The sequence below is a fragment of the Acanthopagrus latus genome, chromosome 4 (genome assembly GCF_904848185.1).
Source record: "Acanthopagrus latus isolate v.2019 chromosome 4, fAcaLat1.1, whole genome shotgun sequence".
NCBI lineage: Eukaryota > Metazoa > Chordata > Actinopteri > Spariformes > Sparidae > Acanthopagrus > Acanthopagrus latus.
The window spans coordinates 12778617-12802230 of NC_051042.1; the positions used below are offsets into that span (position 1 = coordinate 12778617).

The 23614-nt window shown below is 40.5% G+C and overlaps 1 protein-coding gene across 1 annotated transcript; it reads right to left on the reverse strand.

Moving 5' to 3' along the window:
• Positions 1-1141: 1141 nt before the first annotated feature.
• Positions 1142-22768, reverse strand: slc1a2a (solute carrier family 1 member 2a). Its single transcript, XM_037095664.1, has 11 exons — positions 22253-22768; positions 9791-9930; positions 8745-8897; positions 6608-6858; positions 6403-6511; positions 5635-5761; positions 5259-5492; positions 4424-4618; positions 3608-3742; positions 2335-2545; positions 1142-1213 (listed from the first exon to the last, which is right to left on the reverse strand). Exons 1-11 carry the CDS (start codon positions 22267-22269, stop codon positions 1142-1144), a joined length of 1644 nt encoding a protein of 547 aa, XP_036951559.1. The 5' UTR covers positions 22270-22768.
• Positions 22769-23614: the final 846 nt, after the last annotated feature.

Here is a 23614-nt window from a genome sequence, read left to right on the forward strand (position 1 = left end):
ACACTGACTGCACTCTGCAGTTGACATCGTCAAGGCAAGGTTGCAATATTGCAAAGAAATAAACAGAAATAAAACACAGAGCAGCGCGCCGTCCTGCTGAGAGAGACACCACCTCCTTTATCTCTGGTTGAACCTCAGAGCAGAAACTCAGCGCTTCACTCATAAAGAACACACACAAACATAGAAAAATAGATAAATAATTAACGGGAGAGCACCCTTCACGTACTCTATACTCGGTAGTACGGCTCTCTGCAACACATCCTGTACTGTTTGTTGTCACATTTAGAGGGCACATGCACATGCTCCCCTCTTATGGTCTGTAAGTCCTAAGCTTTGCTTCTTAGGCTTGACCATGTGCGAGACATCAGGGTGTAATCCCTTAAGTCAAACAGTCAAAGGTAATGCAGTGTTTAAGTATCCTGCAGTTACGTCATAATGCCCATGAAGCACTGTCTCAATCAGTTAATTTTCTCCCCTTAAGAACCCAGGTTGTTTGTTTCTTTTGTAACCTTTGGTGCATTGAAAAGAAAGACAGAGCGTGTCAGAAAGCACATATACACAAAAACCATAGTGACAGTGACTACCATTCAATAATATCTGTCAAATCCTGATGAGCCGCTTTTGCTCATTTGCTCTGAGTCGTTTCCCACCAACTTTTACATTATCTCTCACTTTGGTCCCTGTGATAAATTTAACTGGCAAGGCCGTCATCCAAACAATCAACTCTCTGCTCTTTAAGCTACAAAGAAAATGCGTCAGTACAAAAGAAGAATGAGATGTTGCACAAGGTCGAAGAATTCTTTCGTTGACAGGACAGAAAGCTTGCAGCAGCACCAAGTAAGGCCCTGAGTGTTGTCAACCACATGATTAATTCTTCTGTACAAAGTGCCGGAAACGCACCAGTTCATTGGTGCAAATGCAAGATCATACATGTTGGTGAGTCATCCGTCGTTTGCACCGACTGGCCGACTGTTTGTTGTTGCGGTATGGTTGAATCTGCTAACTTTTTTTCTTTTTTTTTCTTTGTGAATGTGATTTTTTTTTCTTTTTTTTTTTTTCTTGCTGTGTTTGTATAGTCGTGTCTGCAGAAAGTAAAAGCTGTCGGAACTCAGGATAAGGCGCAGCAGCATCTGGATCTGCTTTACTCGCATTTCCATGGTCCCTCCTCAACAAAAGAGAACTCTGCAGTCTTGCCATTTTTGCCCATGGTGACCTGTAAGCAATTACCAAGAACATCTGACTATGGGGCCAAGGCACCATCATTTACACACCATCAACGGTTGGGAGCAGAGAAGCCACTGATTGATTACTATCAGGCCACTGACCATGGGGCGGAGGTAATGTGTGAATCCCCAACAATGAAATACACGTCATCTCATACACTGATACGATAATACAGTGATGGTATTCACATCTCAGTGTGGCGCGTCAGTTACAAGAGGATACGAAATCCACGAGAGTTATACTTTTTTTTTTTCTGAGTTGGCCATGTATTTTATGGATTCTCTGCCCAACCGAATTACAATGCTGAAGTAATCACAATGCAACTTAATCATCAGACACAAAGTTGCATCATACAGACAATAAAATACCAACAAAATGACTCTACTGATGACAACAGTTTTGCTCCTGTTTGTTTAGAAAAAGCTAGCTACTACTGCTAGCTACAACTCTAACACTGACAGGAAAAGGATCTTTGTTAGGCATTTCATGAATGTATGCATAACTTTGGATGAAACACAGTGAAACAGCAGTCTTTATGTATACCACTGGCTATGAGAACGAAAGATGGCCAATGAGTCAGAAACTGTAATTTGGTCTGGGCTGCCACAAATACATGTCCAATTAAGTAGACAAAAGAAAAATGAAACAGTTTCTTAATGAAATCAATAGATATCACAACAATAATACAGCTCAAATATAACTGGGTACAAGACAATGCATTAGAGGAGGTTGATGCTTAAAAAGAAACACTTTCATTTGGATTTTATGAGAGTAAGACAGAGTTTTGGAGAATGGTAAAAAAAAAAAAAAAAAAGTATAATATAAAAAAAGAACAAACGTTGCTTTTGTTTAAAACTGGTATCACAAAAACTGCTTTTTCATATGATTAACAGGTGAAAAAAATAAATATAAAAATATTTATTCAGCTTTTTCACCCCTTTGAAAAAAAAACAAAAAAAACAAACACATTATCTTCAATGAAATGTGACAATTGCTATTCACACAGACACAAATACAAAAGAAACACAAGCACAGAAAGACGAACACAGACACGGAGCTGGGGAGGAGTCTCTACATACAAGTCTCTATGTCCGTTAACGTGAAATGTACCTTGCAGTCGTCTATCAAGATTGAGTTGTGGTGAGCGTATACATTCTGGTTGGTGTTATTTTCAAAGTAGGACTGATTCCTTGCCACCTCAAAGTCCTCCATGCGGGTCTGCTGAGAGTCGAAGGAGTCAAGCTCGTGTTTGGAAAGGTGGTACACGATACCCGCTCCGTAGGAGTCCCCGACCACGTTGACTGACGTGCGGAAACGATCCCTGCGTGTTGAAGAAAAAGAATGGCAGGAAAGATACAGGAAAACAATTAGTAGAAAGAAAAGAGAAAAACAAAAAAAGCGTCTTGGTTTTCTTCAGAGTAACACAGTCAATACAAGAGAATGTTACTGCTGTTCAGCAGCGATCCAACAGTAGCTTATGTAGCTCGGGACACAAAGAGAGGATTACCATGCTATGTTAATATATTGGCAATTAAAGGTTAATTAATTTCGAATGGATGGAAGCTTTCATATGTACCATTTAGCCCAAGGGTTAACAGGACCACAAGCGGCGTATTCCTGGCTGAGTCATATCAGCATTGTCGCCGAAAAGAGAAGAAAAGTCTCAACCCTTTTTTTTTGTCTTTTTTGCAAATGAATTATGTTCTGTAGTTATGTTAATTCTGTTCCTAAATTAACACAGAGATGTCAGTGAGTCAGCGAGTGGGAACGTGGAATGGAACTCTCCATTTATAGAAGAATTATCAGAAAAAGCCGAGACTGCCAGAGATGTTTACACCCGCTGAACATATGTTAGAGAACTCCCTGTATAATGAGACACACACTGGTAAAAACCTGTACATTGTGTACAAGTCAGATACTTTGGCCTGTATAATGTGGTTTAGCTCCACAGTGTAATTGTGTATGAAAAAACATACTGAAAGTCATCAGGCCATGAAAAAAACAGGCAATTAAATACATGTATGTTATTTTAAAATGTCAAAAGATGTTCATATGTAAAATAAATAGGCTTTTAGCTTGACTTTTAGTCTCCTTGAAATCATTAAGCTTGTATAGGAAAAGCAAGCTGTAACTGTTCAACCAGGCAATTAAGTAGAGTGCAGATTTATTGTGAAGAAGGGTGAGATTTGCAGCTCCCGTGGTTTATTCTTATTAAATTGAAAATAACACAGTGAGCATGCCATATGTTGTTGAGATGACCATGCAGTCTAAAAGGAGGAAAACACAGATTTTGTGAGAGAAAAACCAGAAGTTATATATAGAAGTCCGTGCACAGTGCTGTAAGGTAACTAACAGTATTTCTTTTTATCTTTGCTGAACTTACAGCAGCCAGTCGACAGCGACCAGGAGGCTGATGTCCTGAGTGGGCAGCCCCACCGCCGTGAGGATCAGAAGCATTGTCACAAGTCCAGCGCTGGGGATACTGGCTGCTCCCACACTGGCCAGCGTGGCTGTCATACTAAATAGGAGACACGTTTCAAAAACAAAAGGAGTTAAAGATGCAAAAAAACACCGACCTGTACACTTTTAACATTCAGTCACTGTATTTCTGATAAAAACTGGAATGACGACAATTTAGGTATTTGAAATCACCGATCAATTAAACTAGAAGATGCTACGGTCTCTCGCTATACTCAAAACAAAATTGATAGTGAGATTTATTGTGAGAAAATGCCCACAGTGGTACTCAAACCATAGAAAATATGTGAACATTTGAAATTCAAATGTGATTCATCTGTGAAAAAAGCCAATAACGTGAAAAACATGGGAGGTTATTTTCTTTTATTTTCTTTGGTCAAATTCACATGTGAAAATAGCTGGCTGTATTTGAAATGTGTGAAAATGTGGAATTCACATTTGGTAGAAGAAAAAAAGCGTGATTTCATGTGACATGACGTTTTGTGTTTCCATGTGTGAAAAACACAAAACAAAACAAAACAAAAAAAAAATCACTTGTGAAAATGTCCAGTTCGCACGTGACATAATTCTTTTTCACTTGTGAAAGTAGTCCCTTTAAAAAAAAAAAAAAGTTATATGCACACATGACAGTTTCATAAGGGAGCAGAATGTGGCTCATTTATTACCAAACTGTTACCTTTTCCAAATGTGTTGTCATATATTTTTGTCGCCACATTCTCACCTGACAGTAATGATCTGGCCCCAGTCGAGATCGATCCCGTTCATCTGAGCGATGAAGATGGCGGCGACGGCCTCATAAAGCGCCGTGCCGTCCATGTTGATTGTGGCACCGACTGGGAGGACGAAACGCGTTACTCTCTTGTCGATGCCCAGGTTCTCCTCCAAGCATCGGAAGGTGACAGGCAAGGTACCAGCACTGCCGGGGGAAAGATACGGGAAGATGCATCTTATTATCATGGTCACATAAAGCATGCAGTTGGGCTCCAGAAACTTACAGAAACACTACATTACATTAAACACTGTCAGTTTTCAAACTTAATTGCATGATTTTTCTTTGCATATTAAAATAAATCCACTCTCAACCATGGTGATTTATTGATTGTAAATGTTTTACATAAAATAGACTAGTGTAGGCGTAGACTTTCATGAGTTTAACTTCACCAAAGAAAGTTATACTCGTTTGAATTCACTTTAAGGGGTGAATTGCAGAGAAAACAACAGTTTGCATGTTGTGTGATTTTTAACAAGCATTCTTCCTCAAGACTGGACCATTTGAGAACCGAGGTCACCTTAGGAGGGAAGAGTGCATCTATATCATTAATAAAACATCAAGTATAGGAGCGATATCCCACGTGGATTCAAAGTGAGATACCATACTAACTAGCAAAGACTTCCTCATAAAGGATGAAAAAGGGGATTGAGAGTATTCACAATAACATGCAGCATGTTGGGCAGGAAACCTAATTTAGAGACAGTCCTGCTGTGCTCGCCAGGGTCAGAGAGCCTGAACCTTAAATTATAAAACAAGAAGGACAGCGGGTGGATATCCCTCATACCTGGATGCTGTTCCAAGTGCCGTGACCCAAGCTTGGAAGATTCCCATGAAGAACGTGAAGGGGTTTTCTTTAACTATCACAAAATATATCAGCGGTAGGAACATGCCGCCGTGGATGATGAGACCCACTATCACAGTGACCATATACATCCCCAGCTGCCTCGCCACCACCTCCAAGTCATTAATGGAGATGATCTTTCCACAGATGAGGCAGGCAATACCAATGGGGGAGTACCTGAAGATAGACACAGGATATGTTCGTGATCAGGTTGATATGCTACTGCAGGTGGATTGTTAATATTTCCAATATAAGAAAAACAGGTAGTTCGGCAGCGTCGCTGAATGTGGACTGATGCCTGTGGTGGAGAAGCACTTACCACATAATTGCGCCGACGAGCTTCATGATGATCTCGTTCAGGACGTTGAAAAACTCCAACATCAGCTTGGCCTTTTCTCCCATTTTCCCCATAATGACTCCAAAAGCGACAAAGAAGCCAATCAAACCTGCATGACACAGAATATGTTCACGTTAATCAGTCTTGGACGAGACCCGGAAAAACCACAATTGTCTAATATGTGCCTATGTCAACTTTTCAAGATTATATTGCAGATAAAGATGCTTAAGGTGATCTATCAAAATTGAATTCCAAGTGAAGTATTTTGACGACATTGATGATAATATGGGACTTTTACATTCAGTGTTATCTCTGCTGAGGAGGTTCGGCTTTTGATTCTGTTCTTTTGTTTTCCTATCAGCAGGATATCTCAAAAAATGAGAATCAGCTTCGGTGGGCGGCTCAACCACCGAGGAACAAGTGATTCATTTTGAGGTGGAAACAGTCAAAAAAGGTCTGAACTCTTACAGAATTAAAAAAAGTAAATACTTAGCTTCCTCAACTTTAAAACCATTGGCGCATGCATTCCATGAGTGTCTGTCACTACATATACACTGATGCCAATGTGGAGATTTTCTTTTATTAAATCTGTGTGTTCAGCACAGCGGGTGGTATGTGTCATCTGAGTGTTTTCTTCATTATGTAACAGGATATAAGAAAATAACGTTTTTGTTTCTTTTACTGCTACTTCTTCTTGGCTCTGCAGTGGGTGTGTTTCCAAACTTTTTTCTTTTTTTTTTTTTCACCTACCCAGGACATTCATCCCACTCTTGAACTGCAGGGACCTTTTGACTGTGAACTGCGGAGGTGCTCTGGTTCTATTAGTGGGCACTGGTATTTTGGTGACTACTGTCTGGATCTGGACAAGAAGCAAAGAAAAGAACAAACGGTTGGGGCGACTGACAGATGAATCAGACTTCTTGTGGTGGGTGAAAACCATCCGTGGGACTCCTACCTGCTGAAAGCACGCCTGCACCAAGTTCTCAGGGAAGAGGTTTCGGATGAGATCGAAGAAAGCATCCACGCTGGACACCTCGTCGTTCTTCTTTCCCTGTCCGAGATTGGCCTTCAGCTTTGGGTTGCCGGGATGGATGAGCAGCACCAGGACCACCCCCAGGATGGCTGCGATGATCGTCGTCGACATGTAGTAGACCATGGCCCTGGTGCCTAAGCGGCCGCTGGATTTGGCGTCCAAGCCGGCAAGTCCTGTTGGAATGGCGTATTTGACAGGAAACTAAAGTAAGTGTCCATTAATAAGAAGACTGTTTGCAAGACTTATCACATTAACGCATGGATCAGACTGTAGGAGCCCATCAGCCTCATCTTTCAGATAATGACAAAGTTTAGATTTCTAAGTAGATTTAAAATCTGTGCATTTTAGTGATCCTCCAGGTTGTTGTGAAAGAACTCTGAGTAAAACATCACACTCAAGTTGAAATGTCTATCCAGTCGGACCAGCTTGCAGCGTCTGAACTGTGAAGCCTCCGCGCGCTGTTCAGACAGGAGGTGCTGGTGCTGTGATTTGGACCGTTTTGTCTGCTGTGTGTGTTTGGGAAAATATAATTCTTTGCTGGAAAAAACATTTCATATGAGTTGCATCCAAAGTGAGATGACTCACTTAATTACACATTATACTTACAGACAATAGGACTTTTTTAATTCAGTTTTTAATTATCCAGTCTGACGGCAAGTACATGTGACTCTGTGTATCTGTTGTGGAGGGAATAGATGTCTGGAAATCCAGAACAGCACATGATGAGTGACGCCGCTCTTCAACACGTGGACTGGTTGCCGAGGGTAACAGAGTTTGGTGAGGAAGGCTTGCTGGAAGTTTTGTCTAATTTTTATACTTGTGCTACGTACCTCTTTACTTGTGGAGAGGCAATACTGTAAATGTGTCTGTACACTGTGCTACAGACAGTACATACAATATCATATGTGTAGGTGATTACTATGATCACATTCACTGGAGAACAGGACTTTTGTGCATTATTTAGTATCATCTCAGGTTATTATGTTGTAAGTTAATGTTGTTGTTAGTCAGTTTTATATGTTGATTAACAGTTGTTAGAATTTTATTAGGGACTGTATCCTAAGTTAATAACACTTTATAAAGCCATCCTTAATAAATGGTAAGTGTATAGTTAATTAAACTTTAGATAATGTTAATTTCACTGTCAACAAACAATCAGATCCTTTATAAACCATTTAGGCAATACAATTGTTGATTAACACTGCACAGTTTATCTATTGGCATGATTTGGATTGCCAATATGAAGTTGCAGCTGATGGGAATAAACAACATTATAACCCCATCAGCTTTTGCATAGTGTCCAAATACACAGTCTCCTCTGATTGGTCAGCTGAACCAGCACCGCTACCAACAACAAGTCAGCTTTGCTTAATCAAGTTTTACATTCTGCGTGACATAATGTGATGTCACAAAGTCACAGAATTAGGGACTACAGACGAGGTGTTTCAGGAGCAATGATGTCTGTGGGAGAGAGGAGCTTCTGATGGTGTAGGCCTTTTGAACTTTCAAGATCCTTACAATTTGCGCAATAACCTTTATCAAGCAATTAAGAATAAGATAAAAAAAAGATAAGATAAAATAAGATAAGATAAATACTATATATTTACCTTTAACATCATGAGGATGAGACCAAGCCTGAGATATGTGAACCCAAAATTACAGCGTACAGCAAAAAACTAAAGATTATCAAAATATATAAATATAATTGCACCAAGACCTGTATTTCACAGGATTACAAGCAAGCTTGCATATCTATGCTTATATATTGAATATCAGTAGATTTTGCAGTCCTAATTTTTATTTTCTATGAGGTTTGTCTTCACAGGAAAGAAGTGTGAGAAAAACAATAAAATGTGTTTACTGGTGCCTGTGTGCTTCCCGTCCTCGACACAGGTCTTGTTTATACACAAATAGTCTGAAAAAAGCCGCCCACTCTCTTGTCTCTTCTGTTGCAGCTCAACTCCCAGCGAGCAACAAGTCGCACCATGCGACCTCATTTCAGACCAGTTGTCAGCAAATTGAGCAGAACAGTTTGCAGCAGCCACTGTATCTTACCCACCTGTGACCAGACTGGAAACAACAAGAGGCAGAATGAGCATCTTCAGCATCCTCATTAGGATCTCCCCAGGGAAGGCGATGATCATAATAACATCAGGGGGGAGTGGAGATATGTGCCGCAGCAGCATTCCAGCAATGGAGCCCAGAAACACACCTGAGCCGGCGAGAGGAAGACACCAATCAAACACAAAGCCAGGTGACTCATGAGATACTAACTGTGAACAAAGTTTCTGAAAAAGAGCACAACATCGGTTTTAAATAAACTCACTTTCTGCCTTTTGGAGTCTAAACTGACATGATACCTCGGTCGTGTTGTCATGTAGGTGTTACCTACACATACGGTGATAATTGTGTTCATGCGTGACAGGTTGAACCTTTAACTTCACAGGGAGAGGTGTTTTTCATCTTACAGCAGCTAATAAAATAATGACATTCAGATAATCCTAATGTCTTCACATCTAGAAAACTAGAGTTAAAAATCCAGCTTAACTAAGTAGAAAATAATAATGTAGACGATACTTTTTTTTCTCCTTTGTTTAGTTTGGTACATTCAAATTAAACTCTAAAGTAGCATTTCACACACAGTTTTACTATGTTATTTGAATGCAGTATGACACCAGAATAAGAACACCATGAAACTACTTTCTCTTTGCTAAAATTCCTGTTATTTTTACATCAAGGAAGAAGCTGTGAACCATTTTCCTATTTAAATGGTATGTAGTGAAATGTTTTGGCTTCCCGTCGGGCGGCACCAGTGACTCAGTGGTAAGCGCTGTTCGCCTCTCAGCAAGAAGTTACTGTATTTGAAAGACCAAAGTTTTCTTGCGCGGGTGGATTTTCTCCTGAATTTCCATGTTCTCTCCACACTCGGAAGACATGCAGGTAAGGTTAATTGCCCTTTCTGTAGGTATAAACGTGTTTGTCTTCCTCGCTGATGGACTGACTAGCTATCCAGAGCATACTCTGCTCTTTGTCAACCTCATGCTGGGAAAGCAGAAGAAGTGAATCGATGAATTGTGGATGGAAGTGGCGGGAGCAAAGACTCACCAAGGATTGTCAGAGTAAGAACCATGTTCTTCATGATTTTGTCGCACACACCGCCACAGGGATTCTCGGGAGGGTCCACTTTGGGCTCCAGGTGGCTCTCGGCCATCCTGACCTCCACTTGCTTCTGCATTTTGTTGGCACTGAAAGAAATAAAGAAGGAAGAACATATGTTATGTATCATGTACTTTTTTTACTTACTTTTAAAACAAGTAAGTAAGTTGCCAAAACAGTCACATTGATAAGCGGTGCTTCCATCTTTGTTGCATATTGCAGCATACATAAATGAAAATGGTTTCCGGTGGGAAGCCAGAGAGATAATGGGCTTGCTATCACAATTTCAACTCAAGTCTTCACACGGTATGCACACGATTTCAGCAAAGCTCCCAGGCAATAAATCATGGCACCAACCTTCTTTATCTATACGTCTATATTACTGTACCAGGCTTCACACAACAGTATGAATGTTTGCGTGGACCATGGGGGTTCAGATCAATAACTCTTCTGTGAAGAACTAAGGATGCGGTTCAGATGTGACAACAATGGCAGCTCCAAAGAGGTTAGCGTGACTGCTACAGCATCATTTCTATACCTGTGCTGGAGAGCATTTTTTTTGAAAGAAGAGCCAAGAACATGACTAAAGACTTTTCTCAATGGATGGATCGTTTCACTCTTTTCTCGAGTGGCTTTGCAAAGACTTTGATTTACCAACTGGCTGTGCTGGTGGTAGCTCTCTCCTACTGTTGATCTAGTCGGTCGAAGTTAGCCGGTGATGGGTGACAATACGAGACAGAAAGACAGACGGTTCGTCTAATAACCTGCTAAGTTTTTTCTTGGAGGCGCCTGCCTTACCAAGTCATGATTTTTTTGGTTTGTTAGGCTCAAATTTATTTAAAATGTGTGCTTCTTTGACTCTGATGCTGCCAAGTAACTACTATCTGAAGTTTTCACATAAACGCGGTGGCTTAAAAGGAACATTATTAGCCTCCAAATTGTAGTGAAATTAGAAGCAAAATTAAAGTACAAGTACAAATTGCAATTAAGTACAGTTTTTGAATAAATGTATCTTTTCTAAACAATTCCTAATGACGACATCCAGATGGTTCAACATAACAAACTATCAGCTTAATCTATACCAGGCAAAAGGAAAAATGGTCATTATTGATTGATTGATTTCACAATACTGCATGCGAGATTACTATTTTGAAAGAAGCACTCATTGTGTCATTAAGTAATTAGCGGGGCACATGCTCACATGATTCGACTCAATTAATTCTGCCTACTCTGCATTCTTAATGCGTGCAAATTGGTAAAAAAAAAAAAAAAAAAAAAGTTTGCAGATGGCCTTTCAGAATAAGCTACTGACATTTCCAAACAATTAGCACAGACTCAATTAAGAGCCGCTTTGTAATTTGAATTTTAAACAGTTTATTCCGGTTTCACTCGATTCATCTGAATAAACACATCACCAGCTGCTGCTAACATTCTCCCCTCCGCCGCTGCTGCACTTCCTTCTGTCAGGTGACTATGCACTGGAATATATGATAGTGTGAGACACTTTACTTCTGTGCTGAGTAGAAAATAAGAGCAATGGAACCTGAATGGAAAGTCTCTGATCAGTGATTTGGCATCATGGCGTGGCAGCTTCCCACACCTTACAGATAATTTCACCGCTTAAAGATGTTAATTTGAAATGACGATCCATCTCGCAAACCCACTCGTTCGTCATCCTGCTTCATCGTGTCCGTGAAGCAACACGTATCTCAGGTTTGTTTTGGTCGGGTGCAAAGCCTCTTTGACTTAAAGATCAGCTCTCCCCCGCGTAGCCTTTAAATCCTCTGTAGAGCACAGACGTGCACAGTTACGTAACAGTGAAAGTCGCTCGGACACTCTCGACCTTCATGACTCCAACACCTGGAATATTAATGCGGGCTGCAAATGCAGCATAAAGCCACTGATGTTTTCTCTCAGTGAAGGTTTTGGATTGAGTGAAAAGTTTCCCTCCTCATTTACGGTGCAAAGTGGAAAACCAAGATTTAATTATAGACAGTATTGAAACATAATGGATTCGTCTTCACTTATTCAATGTTGACGTTTGATAATTAAATATCTGAATTGCCTCTCTGCAGAAGACATGAAAGGGAACATACAAGGTGAGGACAGAACAGCTGCCAAGTCAATCACGACCGTCTGATGCACTGTGCTCTAGCATTAATGAGACTTAAGCCTTTTAAAGAGGATAAAATTAGCACCTGCAGAACACAAGTGATTGAGTTATGCAACAGAAAAGGGGCTTCCCAGGAAAAGTCAAGGTGTCACTGCCACCTGCCTGACGACTGTTATGCAGGAGATTAGTAATTTGAACTCCAAACTTAAGAGTTAAGACCCGAGTTATCTTTGTTTTCCTGGTGGATGACCCCTCCAGAGTCGCTTAGGGCAGAAAAGTTTTCATGAATTAAGCAATGTCACACAGTTTGGTGTGTTTAAAAATGGCAAGCGATTTCTTTTTTTTTTTTCCTTTCAATGCAAGCTGGCAATTTTTTACGCTCACATTATAAAAAGTCACAAAAGATGCACCATCTACGCAGAAGGATCAGCACAGAGCATATGCGCTGCTTTTAAAGAGCAATAACCAAATCATCTGAAGGATATCACACATACTCTCCAAATGCATCACCAGCAGGATTACTTCACACATTACTCTGACGTAAGTTTACCTTCAGAGCAGTTCTTTCTTGATAACACACAGCAGATCACAGCTATTACGCATCATTGATGCATCAGTCAGCTTTCAAGGGAAATCCTCACAGGAGCCGCCGAATATTATTCTGATGGCACCTCTTCAGTGTCAATGTTTTCGATGACTCATCTCATAAACTACCACCACATCACTACTACGTGCTAATAATTCTTACCAGTTGTTTGTTTGTTTGTTTTTTTATGTCGCTTGAGATTGAGACTGAATTTGTGGAGAGATACTACACAGCCGTCGGCGTGAGCGAGAAAAATATCAGAGTCATGGCTTGTGCATTAGTAAATCCAATCAGAAGCTCCAAAAAGAAAGTATTTGATCCCTTTAGAGGTATCTCTTTGGTCCTTAAAAAAAAAAACTGCAGATTGCTTCTCGCTCAGCATTCGGTGTACATCCACAGTCACAGGTGCCTTCTCATTCAGCTGCTGGGTGGTGCGTAAAGGTGGACTGACTAACCTGGAGGTCTGACAGGAGACTCCCAGACATGAAGGGTGGAGTCAACCCGCTAGGATTAGTGAAGGAGTGAAAATCCTCGTTGCAGCCTTTCCCTTTTTTTTCCTTTTCTTTTTTTTTGCTTTCTTTGACTTGTTTACACCTCCTTTCAGAGGAAATGATTTGCATCGCTCTGGATGTCCAAAGAGATCGAGTCTCAAAATGTCCCGACCGAGTAAAAAAAGTCATACAAATGTTTTTAAGAGGTGCTGAGAGTTATATCGTAACTGTTACATTTTTCGGCTGTGTTGAACAAACTGAGCAAATTGTGTTGGGATATAGAGCTAATTAGATTTTTCTCAACGATGAATCAATGCTCATTTGTCTCAGCCAATCATTAACCATGATGCACTGACAGATCTTATGTACAGCAGCTTGGTCTGCAGGGCTTTTTATTCTGCACAGCCTTTATGAGAAATGCCAGAAAGACTGAACGAAAAACACCGTGGCTAAACGTGATCTCTGACAGTTTTTGTACCACAGAGAGGCCTCATGATGGGAAAAGTGTGAGGTCTTGTGCTCCTAAGAGTGTTCACAGCTCACTGACTCACGTGACCAATTTCATGACGTTTAATGGGAGAAAACTGAGACTTCTATATAGATTTCTTGCTATAAATCTGAGTCTGAGTTTACTTTATTATGGCTAATAATAATAATAGTAATAGTAATAATAATAATTCTTAGCATGTGAGACAGTTACGAGAAAGGGTGCAAATTTGAGGTTCAGATTAAGGTTCTCAATTATTGTTCACAGTAAACAATAGCTTGCAAATTAAGCAGCAAAAGGTTTCAAGGGGAGCTCATTTGGCAGAATGAAATTTAATTATGAGCAAAACAGAAGAAAAGAAAAAAAAAAGTGACTGCAGCTGTTTCCTCCACACATTTTCCAATATTCATCATACATCAATTATGGCTTATATTTGGGTAAGATTTCTTATTTCTTACGGATTTTAATGAACGTTTTGGTAAACAAGCTGCTTCCGTCAGCCCTGTTCCTCAGTTTGGACCATTATTAGATTGCCTGAGATGACTTAATAATTTGAACGGAGGCAAATAAAATGCAAATCAAGGCAAATATGAACTTTTCATAATTGAAGAAAATGTATGTTTATTGCTTTCTAATGAATCCTGAATGTTTCAGAGTAGCACGAGATCTTCTTCCTGTTTCCAAATCGTGCGGCAGAAACTTTGCTCTGCGACAACAGCAGCGAGTTAGGTGATGTTTAGTGCTGAAGAGCCATTGACTGTGGGACTGTGGGGTTACTGAGCTGTCATAGAAAGTGACGTGGCTATTGGACATGCTGTCATTGTGATAGTGCATGCTCTTAAGCAGTAATGGAATGTAGTACAATCACTCAAGTATGTACTGAAGTACAATACTGAAGTACTTGTTCTTGTGTTTTCATTCTCTGTTACTCTACACTTCCACTTCACTACATTTTGAAGGCTAAAATTGTGCTTTTACTCTATTATATTTGTTTCATAATGAGTTACTTTGCAGATCTGCATGCAGTGTCAGTGTAATTCTGATTCAGATTACCAAAGAAAATGCTTTTTGATGCTTACATTGCCATTTATTGCCTGAAAATGACTTACTTCAACACTTGAGTGCATTAAATATCAGATAAGACTTCTCCCCAAAGTACTGTTGGGAGGCTGCTCTTTAATGATCTGTTGGGCTGCCTTGCTTTTTATGTGGACAAGATGATCACTAAGGTGATGTCACTGGAGCCATCTTCACATTCCGACAGTCGTTGTGTATCGTTTGATACCTCTGATACATTTGTGCATTCTCATACAGGATCAATTGGTTGCACAAACAGGGCTTTGATAGTTTGACCATGTAGTTACGTTAAACCTTCACACGAGGAATCAAAGGACGGTCAGAATCAAAGGACAGCTCCAGCTGTCTGACTGTGTGGTGACAGACCATTAAAACACCATATAGCTGCTGTGGGAAATAAGTGGATTATCCCTGCATAGTTTCTGTGAGCGTTTGTATTGAGTAGGTGGCACTTAATTTCCGCGAAGTGTGTGCGCGAGGATTCCCAACACTGAGCCGCTCTCAGAGCTTGGAAAGGGAGACGGGAGACGATCTAAGAGCACATGGCAAAGCATTCGTCCATGCAGTTCCACACCTGGCTCCACCTTTTCTCCCCCTGCTGCACCAAGCCGACCTCATGCTGCAACACCTGACAACACACACCACACTTAGACAGCAGGTGTCTATAATTAACTAATCTGTTCTGAGCCATGCTAATCCAGCACACATACACACTGAGGTGGATCAGACGCACTCAGAGGAAGTCTGCAGCTGTGAAATCCTGGAACATATTTCCGCAAATCAGAAAAAAAACAAAGGTGGCTCCTGATAATGGACCGCTTTGTAGCAATCAAATATATTATGTAGATGTCAAAGAGTAAAGCTGTTTTTTTCCCCAACCCATACCAATTCAACAGCATGCAACACAGATAACTTTTTCTTATCTGTCCCATTCACAAGGCAGGTAGAAAGATGTACCATAAAGGAAGCTTTCTTAACATTAAGCTCCAAAAAGAAATTAAAGAGGAATACAAAACCTAAAGAATGAATTTATGAGTAAGTAAGTAGTAACTAGATGAAGCTCGAGGAACACAGGCAGGATTGCAAAACAAACAAACAAAAAAAACACGGGCCGGATCAAAGGGGGCAGAAAACACAGCAATGGCAGGAAAACCACAGATGAACTGACAAAGAGCTTGAAAGCACTGACTTAAATAAACAGGGACTGATTAACTAACGAAGCACAAGTGCACACAGAGGAAGGAGGGGCGGGAAAAGGACAAAAACAGGAAGTGGAAAGTACAAGAAGACACATGAGGAAAATAACTGAACTGAAGCTGAGGACTTTTACAATGTGATGTTCTGTTTGGACTCTTTCGCACTGCATTTAAAGTTTAGATTGCCACAACTTTGAAATAAAGAGAAAGAGTAAATTAGAATTACCGCCCTGTGGCGGCCCTGCGTCTGTACACCAGTCAAGATGCAGTTTACATAGTGTCTGTCTGGATTTGTGTAATATTAGTAGTGAAGGAAATGTATGATACTAGATAATAACTTCCAGTGAGAAACATCCTGCCTTCACTTTGAAATACTTTTAAACAGAAATTGAAAACCTGTCAGTTCAGTCTGAGATATTATTATTATTATTATTATTATTTGTTGTAGTTTTATTGTTTTAGATATTGCATTTATTTTCTATCATTATTTATCCTATTATATTTTGCCAACATTTAACTGTTTATTTCTAAAATGATATTAACAATGAAGCTGATGAAACAGTAAACTGCAAAGCGCGGATGCTTCACACACAGTGGCAGCACAGGCGATTTATACACTCGGGTCCTTTTTAAGGTGGACACCCAACCAGAGTGCCAGTAATTCAGTAATTGACCAAATGTGAAATATGGGCACAATCGCTCCTTCTCTCCCTGAGTCATGGTGCCGCCACAGAAGTGTTTATGCGGAACATTTTGATGTCAGAGTGAAGATGACCTTTACCCTTTGGATGTTAAATGTCATGACTTTATCTTATTAGACATTTCTGTGAAATCTTTGGTGCAGATCTGGATAAAGTGATGGATTTAGGATGTTCCTTTTGATATCTTTCCATCACACTGAGAGATAGAAAAAAAAAAATGCTAATTTGTCAGGAGATGATGCATGAATCTCAAAGAAGAAAATCAGGCTTCATGCTGGGACTCGCATGTGATCTGGTGAGCTTAAATTATGGGTTAGCATTAATGTTTGGTTTAGGATTTAGAGTGATGCAGGGCTATCAGGTTTGACATTGGATTAGGGTTGACTGAATAAAAAGGGGACTGCTGGGCCTCGGCAGAGGTGTGGACTCTACTGAGTGCCAATCTTGTTCGCTGGAATCATTAGGACAATATAGTGATGACTTCCATTTCACCAAAAATACACTTTGTAGCTTTTATAAGATCCATTTAAAGCCATCACTACCTATGTAATATGGGTCTGGACAGACACGGATGTTAACTGCAACTGAAGTGGTTCACAGAGGGTTACGGCCACTGACACCCCAGCAGTTGAGGTGTCCTGGAACTTTTTGAATCCAAAGAGTTCTGACAGTCATAGATTTTTTCAGGGAGACAAGACATCTCTCAGAAATACAGTGATGCCCAATATTCTGTCCATCGTAGGTACTGAACGTACAGTACAGCTCTAAACTTAACAAGATGACATAAAAAGGGAGAGTACATAAAGCGATTGAAAATGCATGCTCTACATATACTCATGCAATGTCAAACGATAACAATTGAATTCGGCAGCTGTCTGAACATCAGTGTTGAGACATCGTTGCTCTACTGGCCTTAATCAAAAAAAAAAAAAAAAAAAATCGAAACAAGAAATAAAACCAATCTCAAAATGTTAGAATACAGCAACAGGAAACTCAGCTATCACACGCACAGATCATCTAACTGAAGAAAAGATTCCCTAACCCGGGGGTCAGTCAGTCGGTAAAACAGTGATAATTCAATGGGCCAGAAAGAATGAGGATAAATGAGCTTTTCTGATGGTTCCACGCGCCAAAGTGTCAACGCTCTTAGGGATTTCATGCTATGTGATCAGTCAAATTTTGTCTGCTTCACTACAGTTTTAAAAATCTCCATCTGCTGTAAAGGCTTATAAAACTAGACAAATATTATCTCTGGAGACCGAGAATGAAAACCAAGCTTTGCTCACAGTTCAGGCCCAGGGAAAAAAAAAAAGTTATGTTTAACTTTATATGAGAACTTTGATGAAGGGATTTATATCCAAATGAAGGATTTTGACGTGCTGCAGTTCAGGGCAATCAGACATTTTTTTTTTTTTTTTTTTTAGTGGGAGACAACCGGTGCAAAACACACACACACACACACACACACACACACACACACACACACACACACACACACACACACACACACGTGTTAGTTCAAAAGGGCATGACATTATGAAGAAAGCTTAAAATCGTTTCAAAATATTGCAATTTTGTTTATGCAAATGATTTAGTGCAGTATGAAGACCCAAAGCCCGTCTCTTCACAGACTATGTGAGGAAATGCAAAAGAGGTGAGACCATTTCAATTGTCTTCAACAGAATTGCTTGTTGGAGTCCAGCATGGTTATTCTTTATTCCTACAAAACAGTGTATTGGCCTTTTCCCCTTGTGCGTCATTGAACACGACCCGCAGCCTCGCAGTAACTGTCACGCTGCAACCTGAGCGTATCCAGACAACCCATGGACGAGTAAAGTAACTTATCAACCCATGACAAAACTTTACACCTCCTCTCTTCCCACAACAAACCCGCTAGACTGTTTGCACACACAAGGATCGCCCAGTAACGCAAAGATTCTGAGCAACAACTCCTCCTCACTAAGCTTCAATAAATTAGCCTATGATGGGTTGTCTCTGACTTGACCACTGTAGAATGGCAAGATTTCACCACAGTGTTTCAGCACTGGACGGGATGTTGCCCCCCCCCCCCCCCCCCCCCCCCCCCCTTTAACTTTGGGGGCCCACAGAACTCCAGAAATCAAAAGCGTGGCAAATCATCTGGATTTGCACTTTAAGATATGTGCATTGTTTGGGTTTTTTTCTTTGAGGGAAGGGCTGTCACTTTTTCCGGTGTGTGATATATTTATTGTTTTTCTTTTATTGCATGTTTTTTTTTTTTTTTTAGTAGTGCATTGCCAAGGGGGTGAAGCGGAAGCTCCCATTTCCCATGAACACAGCAGAAAAGCCACAACATGTCTTGAAATCACAGATGCTAATCTTGAAACTCCAAACTCATTCTCGGGAAAACAACAATGCATATCTAAATAATAAATTAAAAGTATAACGTATACTTTTATGTACTTTTATGTAATTTTCAGCAGCCTGGCTGAGTATTGGATCTGATTTTCAGCATTTTTCTGATCATAGGGATCAGATTTCTTTCTTTGTTTTTTTTTTTTATTTTTTTTCTTATCCAAAAGGAAATGAAAGCGTGTATAAGAATAAATAACAGCAGGGTTGTAACGTCTTTTAAAAGATATATAAAGTGTGCATGTAAATTGCAAGACAGTGGATGCACGTATCAGCCTAAATACAGCCACATCATGAGGCATGATGCTCGGCTGATGATCGCGTTTCAATGATGATTTTAATTACATCTTCTCGTGTTGTAAGAGCAGGGCTGGATCTGAGCCAGAACTCAGCACCAGCTCCTGATTACGAGGGTTAACGGCTCTTACTTATGCACGAGAAGTACAATTAAAAATGTTCAGATCGGATGAGCACCCCTTGACTCGCTCTGCCATCATGCCCTCCTGCTCGACAGTGAAGTTGGAAAAGGGAACGGCAAAGCTAATTTTTTATTTTTTTTTTTCGCAAAATCTTCTTGTCCTTCCTCACACAGAGTCAGGCAAAATTAAAGCTAAATTATTCAGCCGTAGGATTACGTGCTTCTTTGCTGTCTTAGTGGGAGTGGGGAAAGGAAATTGATATCAATTTCCATCTCTGTGCATTAAAAAAGAGGTTGTTCCAGGAGGTGTTAGCCTAGCTTAGCTGGATGTAGAGAATCGGCAACCACTGAGCAGTAAAAAGAAAGCTCCATCTCTTAAGAGCTCCAGCATCTTTATTAAATGTGATAGCTTGTCAGCCAGACATTCAAGTTTTACCTTAGGTTTTGAGTTTGGAAATTTTAGAAAGCTGGCAGCTTCACAGTGAGAACATGACCTCTGCGATAGGATCAAGATTAGGGTTATCACTCTAACTGTGTGCCGTTCAAATAGGTTTTACAAGTGAACGTTTAATTGTTAGTATTTCCATGAGAGCATGCATTTTATTACCGAGTCCAAGCAGTAATACAACCTTTGAAATTATTGATGGTGTACTGTCTTATCTTCAGTCACAGAGAAAGTGTTAAACTATGCAGGATCGGTTCACTATTCAGAATAAATACTGTCAATGTTGACTTTTTACATTTCTTTATGTTGCAACATGACTTTTTTTCCAACTTTCCATTTCCAATTTAATGTCACAACAACACTGTTTATGCCAAATTCACATTACACGTTGAGGTGGCGAAGATGGGGGTGGAGTTGCAAGCAACACAAGCAACATGTGTGAAATCATGTAACATTGTGGAAAAGGGACCATGGTGTTTTAACATTCGTAGGCATCACACTGGAAATTTTGAAGGAGACCTCTGGAAAATTTCCAGCTTTGTTGCAATTAAAAAACTTTATTTCAAGCCAAACAAGATAATTTTCTAACCATTTAGTTTTTGTGCTTAAATCTAATCAGGACCTAAGCAAATTGAGAATTCAACCTAAAGAAACAAAGTTGCAACAAAGTTGTTGTGTTTTTTTTTTTTTGTTGTTGTTTTTTCTGGTGATCTGTGATCTGGGTTAGGAAAAGTCAAATCATGGTCTAGCTTAAAATATCTGGGTTTGTTGCCAACTATCTCAAGGTCTCCTTAATTACCACCGTTGTCACGCTTAAAAATGTTTAAACGGCATCTTCCAAAGTGCAGTCATTGGCTTGGCAGACTTCTCCTCAAGCTGTAACTCCACCACCATCCCTTCCACCTCCCGACAATGTAGGCAAATAGAAATTTGAACATATCAGTGGTTTGCAGAAACATTAACTGCCAACATTTTATTCTGGCGAATGGGCTGAAGGTTCAGTCTGCAATTCTGGAGACAGCTGATTATTGTGTGTCATTCACTGGTTGTCAAATAAAGACACATTGGGTTGGTGGTATTTGATGAGCTGCCAACCAAAGCGCTGCTACTGGATGACGTGGGAATGAGGCTTAATGATGGGCTCTATTCGTTCTTAAGAACTGCTGGTGCAGAAGAGGGTTTTTCATTTATTTTTGATCAACAAGGCAAAAAGACAGAACAATCATTTACAAATATTGTATAGGAAAGACTTAAATGAGATCCTATGTTTGTTAAAATAACTTTTGATTGCATATGGACATCATGCTTAACAGGGAGAGCATGTCATTTCAGTGAAGGAGCACGGATAGTTTTCATCTCAGGGCCTCCAGCGAGCCCTCAGGGCCTCTCACTGACGGGATGCTTCAAAGTTTCTTTGATGTTCTACTGAGTAACAGGGGCCTTCTTCAAATACAATATTCTACAGGACTGACTTCTGATTTGTGTGAAAGCATAGCATATATATTTTGTCCTCTTCTAAGCATAAGAGACTGTGACGGCGCACTTTGCCAAATCATCATGATTATTTGAAGAGTTGAAGAGCGGTCACGTTAAAATCAGGGTGCTAGAGCACAGGTATCCAGGTACGGCATCGAGACACTGTGACCGTCTGCAGTCTGAACAATTAATCCCTTCCCTAAAGTACACAGTGTCACAAGGTGACATACGCAAAATGCATTGTTGCATTTACATGTTGTCAAAAGAGGATGTGGTTATGTCTGCAGTCAAGTTCCCAACAGGACGCATAAGAAAGAAGAAAACGTCTGATGTGCGACCCATCTTGTTCATTTCACTCAGAATTTACAGTGTAACCCCTCAAGCTATTCTTTTGAACTTCATCCTCGTGCAGCCTTGTCTCGAATTGAGGATTGTGGTGGGAGTGAATCTCACGGAGCAGCATATCTCTAATGATGCACATGTGGCCCAAGGCCAGCAGTTTTGCATTGCTTTAAGAAACTGTCACTTCCACAAAATGCACAAGTTGACTTGCTCCTGTCCTGAGATGAAGTCATTAATCTTTTAACTCGCTAACAGTCTGTGTGTTTGTAGCATTTTTAGGCGGATAAGGCACAACAGAGCTCACTGAAAGACTGATGGTTTTACTGGTGGGCATTTTGCCAGCATCCTGAGTTGACCTACAATGAGTCATTCTCTCAAGAGCAAGAGAGGCAATACAACAAAAGACTGCATCAACTATTACATTCAGGTTGGACTTGGGTCTCACCTCACAAACATTGTTACAATCCTAATAGCTAAATATTATGATATGTTTCCAACCTAGCAACCGTATTCAGCGTGCTGAATGCTGCTAGAGAAGATGAACCCTGGGTCACCTTGAGGGAAATCATCACATGCAGAACTCATCTCCTTCACATTTTTAATTAAATCATTTAATTCAAACGGATGTTCTCTAAAGGAAAGGAGACTAAGTATCCACCTATAGTCCCCTTAAATGAAAAGTGCTCACCTGTGGAAGTCTTGCATTCTTCAACTTTATGGGCGGTCCCGATTGCAGTCAACGTTAATATCTTTGAATCAAACCAGCATTTAGATTTGCAGAGTTTTTGGAGAGCGATCTGACAGGTATTGTGGCAGCTTCCTCCTCCTCTCCTACTCTAAGGTATAGGAATCCTCACACCTCCCCCTCGAAACCTAAACAAGCACCCTGCACATGCACAGTGTGCAACACAGATGAACAGACAGGGGTGGGAGGGGGATTTGAGATGACAGGACAGTACCTCCTCCCAGGTGTGTGGGTGGGGTGTTCTCTCAGTTAAAGAGTAATAGATTAGCGGACTTTCACGCCATTTTTAGCATCATGACATCATAGAGTAAGATGGAGACCTCTGCTCGAGCACAACATGGAGGCCCAGGTGCATGATGGCTACTCAAATGCAAAAATTCGATAAAGGCTGCAAATGCATTTTAATGGACAACGCGCCACTAACACGTGTTTCCTCGTGTGCTTCTGTGACTTTTAGACATCCAGTGGCGCTGCTGATTAGCTCACAGTTGCAGTGTAGTGCATTTCCTGGTACTGACGTTTGTATTTGCGCTGTTTTCTATTTTTTTTTTCCATTTTATTCTTTTTTTTATTGTAGAAATTAAATCATCTGTTGCTTCCCCCCCCGGCAATTCAGTCTGCAAGTTGCAGAGACAGACTACTGAGCTACTCATTGTTTAATTGGTCGGGCTTAAAAGGTGTCCTGCACAAAGCCGCGGAGAGCACAGCGGGCGTCTGCGTCTCAGGAGTAAGAGCTAAGTTTAGCAAATCCTCTCAGTGTGTTCCTCAATGACAGCACATGTTGGAGAGTCTGCAGAGAAACTCACGAACGCATAACCTCACATGCGAGGACACCACAAGACACACAGGTACCGTGCGCAGTTACTGTGACGGATGAACGAGGTGTACTGACGCGCACGTGCACACATGCCTGTCTCGCAAATGCGCGCAAATGAGGGAAATGATCTCTCGTTGCTTTTAAAGAGGCGGGTTGTCCGAAGAGTAGTGCCTCTTGATAGGCAAATAAAATGTGCACATTTTTAATTTGGCATTGAAACTGTGCCCACAAACTGAATATTAAATGTCCTTATCTCAATATGACAGAACGTAAACGTATCCATATTAGCACACATGAGTGTCTGACTCTGCAGATAATGACTTATCCTTGGAGAATGTTTATCTCCAGGATAGTCAGAGGTCAGAGACTTGGAGCTGGCAGGCAGTCGGTGATTTGCTCAAGGACACTTAAGCAGGATGGAGAGCTGAAGCTGTAAGATGGGGACAGGGAATCAGCTATAAAGCACCTTTTGGATTGGAAACTGGCTC

Coding starts and splice junctions, on each gene's coding strand:
- slc1a2a (XM_037095664.1), bottom strand. Junction 6,859..8,744: donor TGTTTCCAGTCTGGTCACAG/GTGGGTAAGATA, acceptor CCATTCCAACAG/GACTTGCCGGCTTGGACGCC. Junction 6,512..6,607: donor TGCAGGCGTGCTTTCAGCAG/GTAGGAGTCCCA, acceptor CTTCTTGTCCAG/ATCCAGACAGTAGTCACCAA.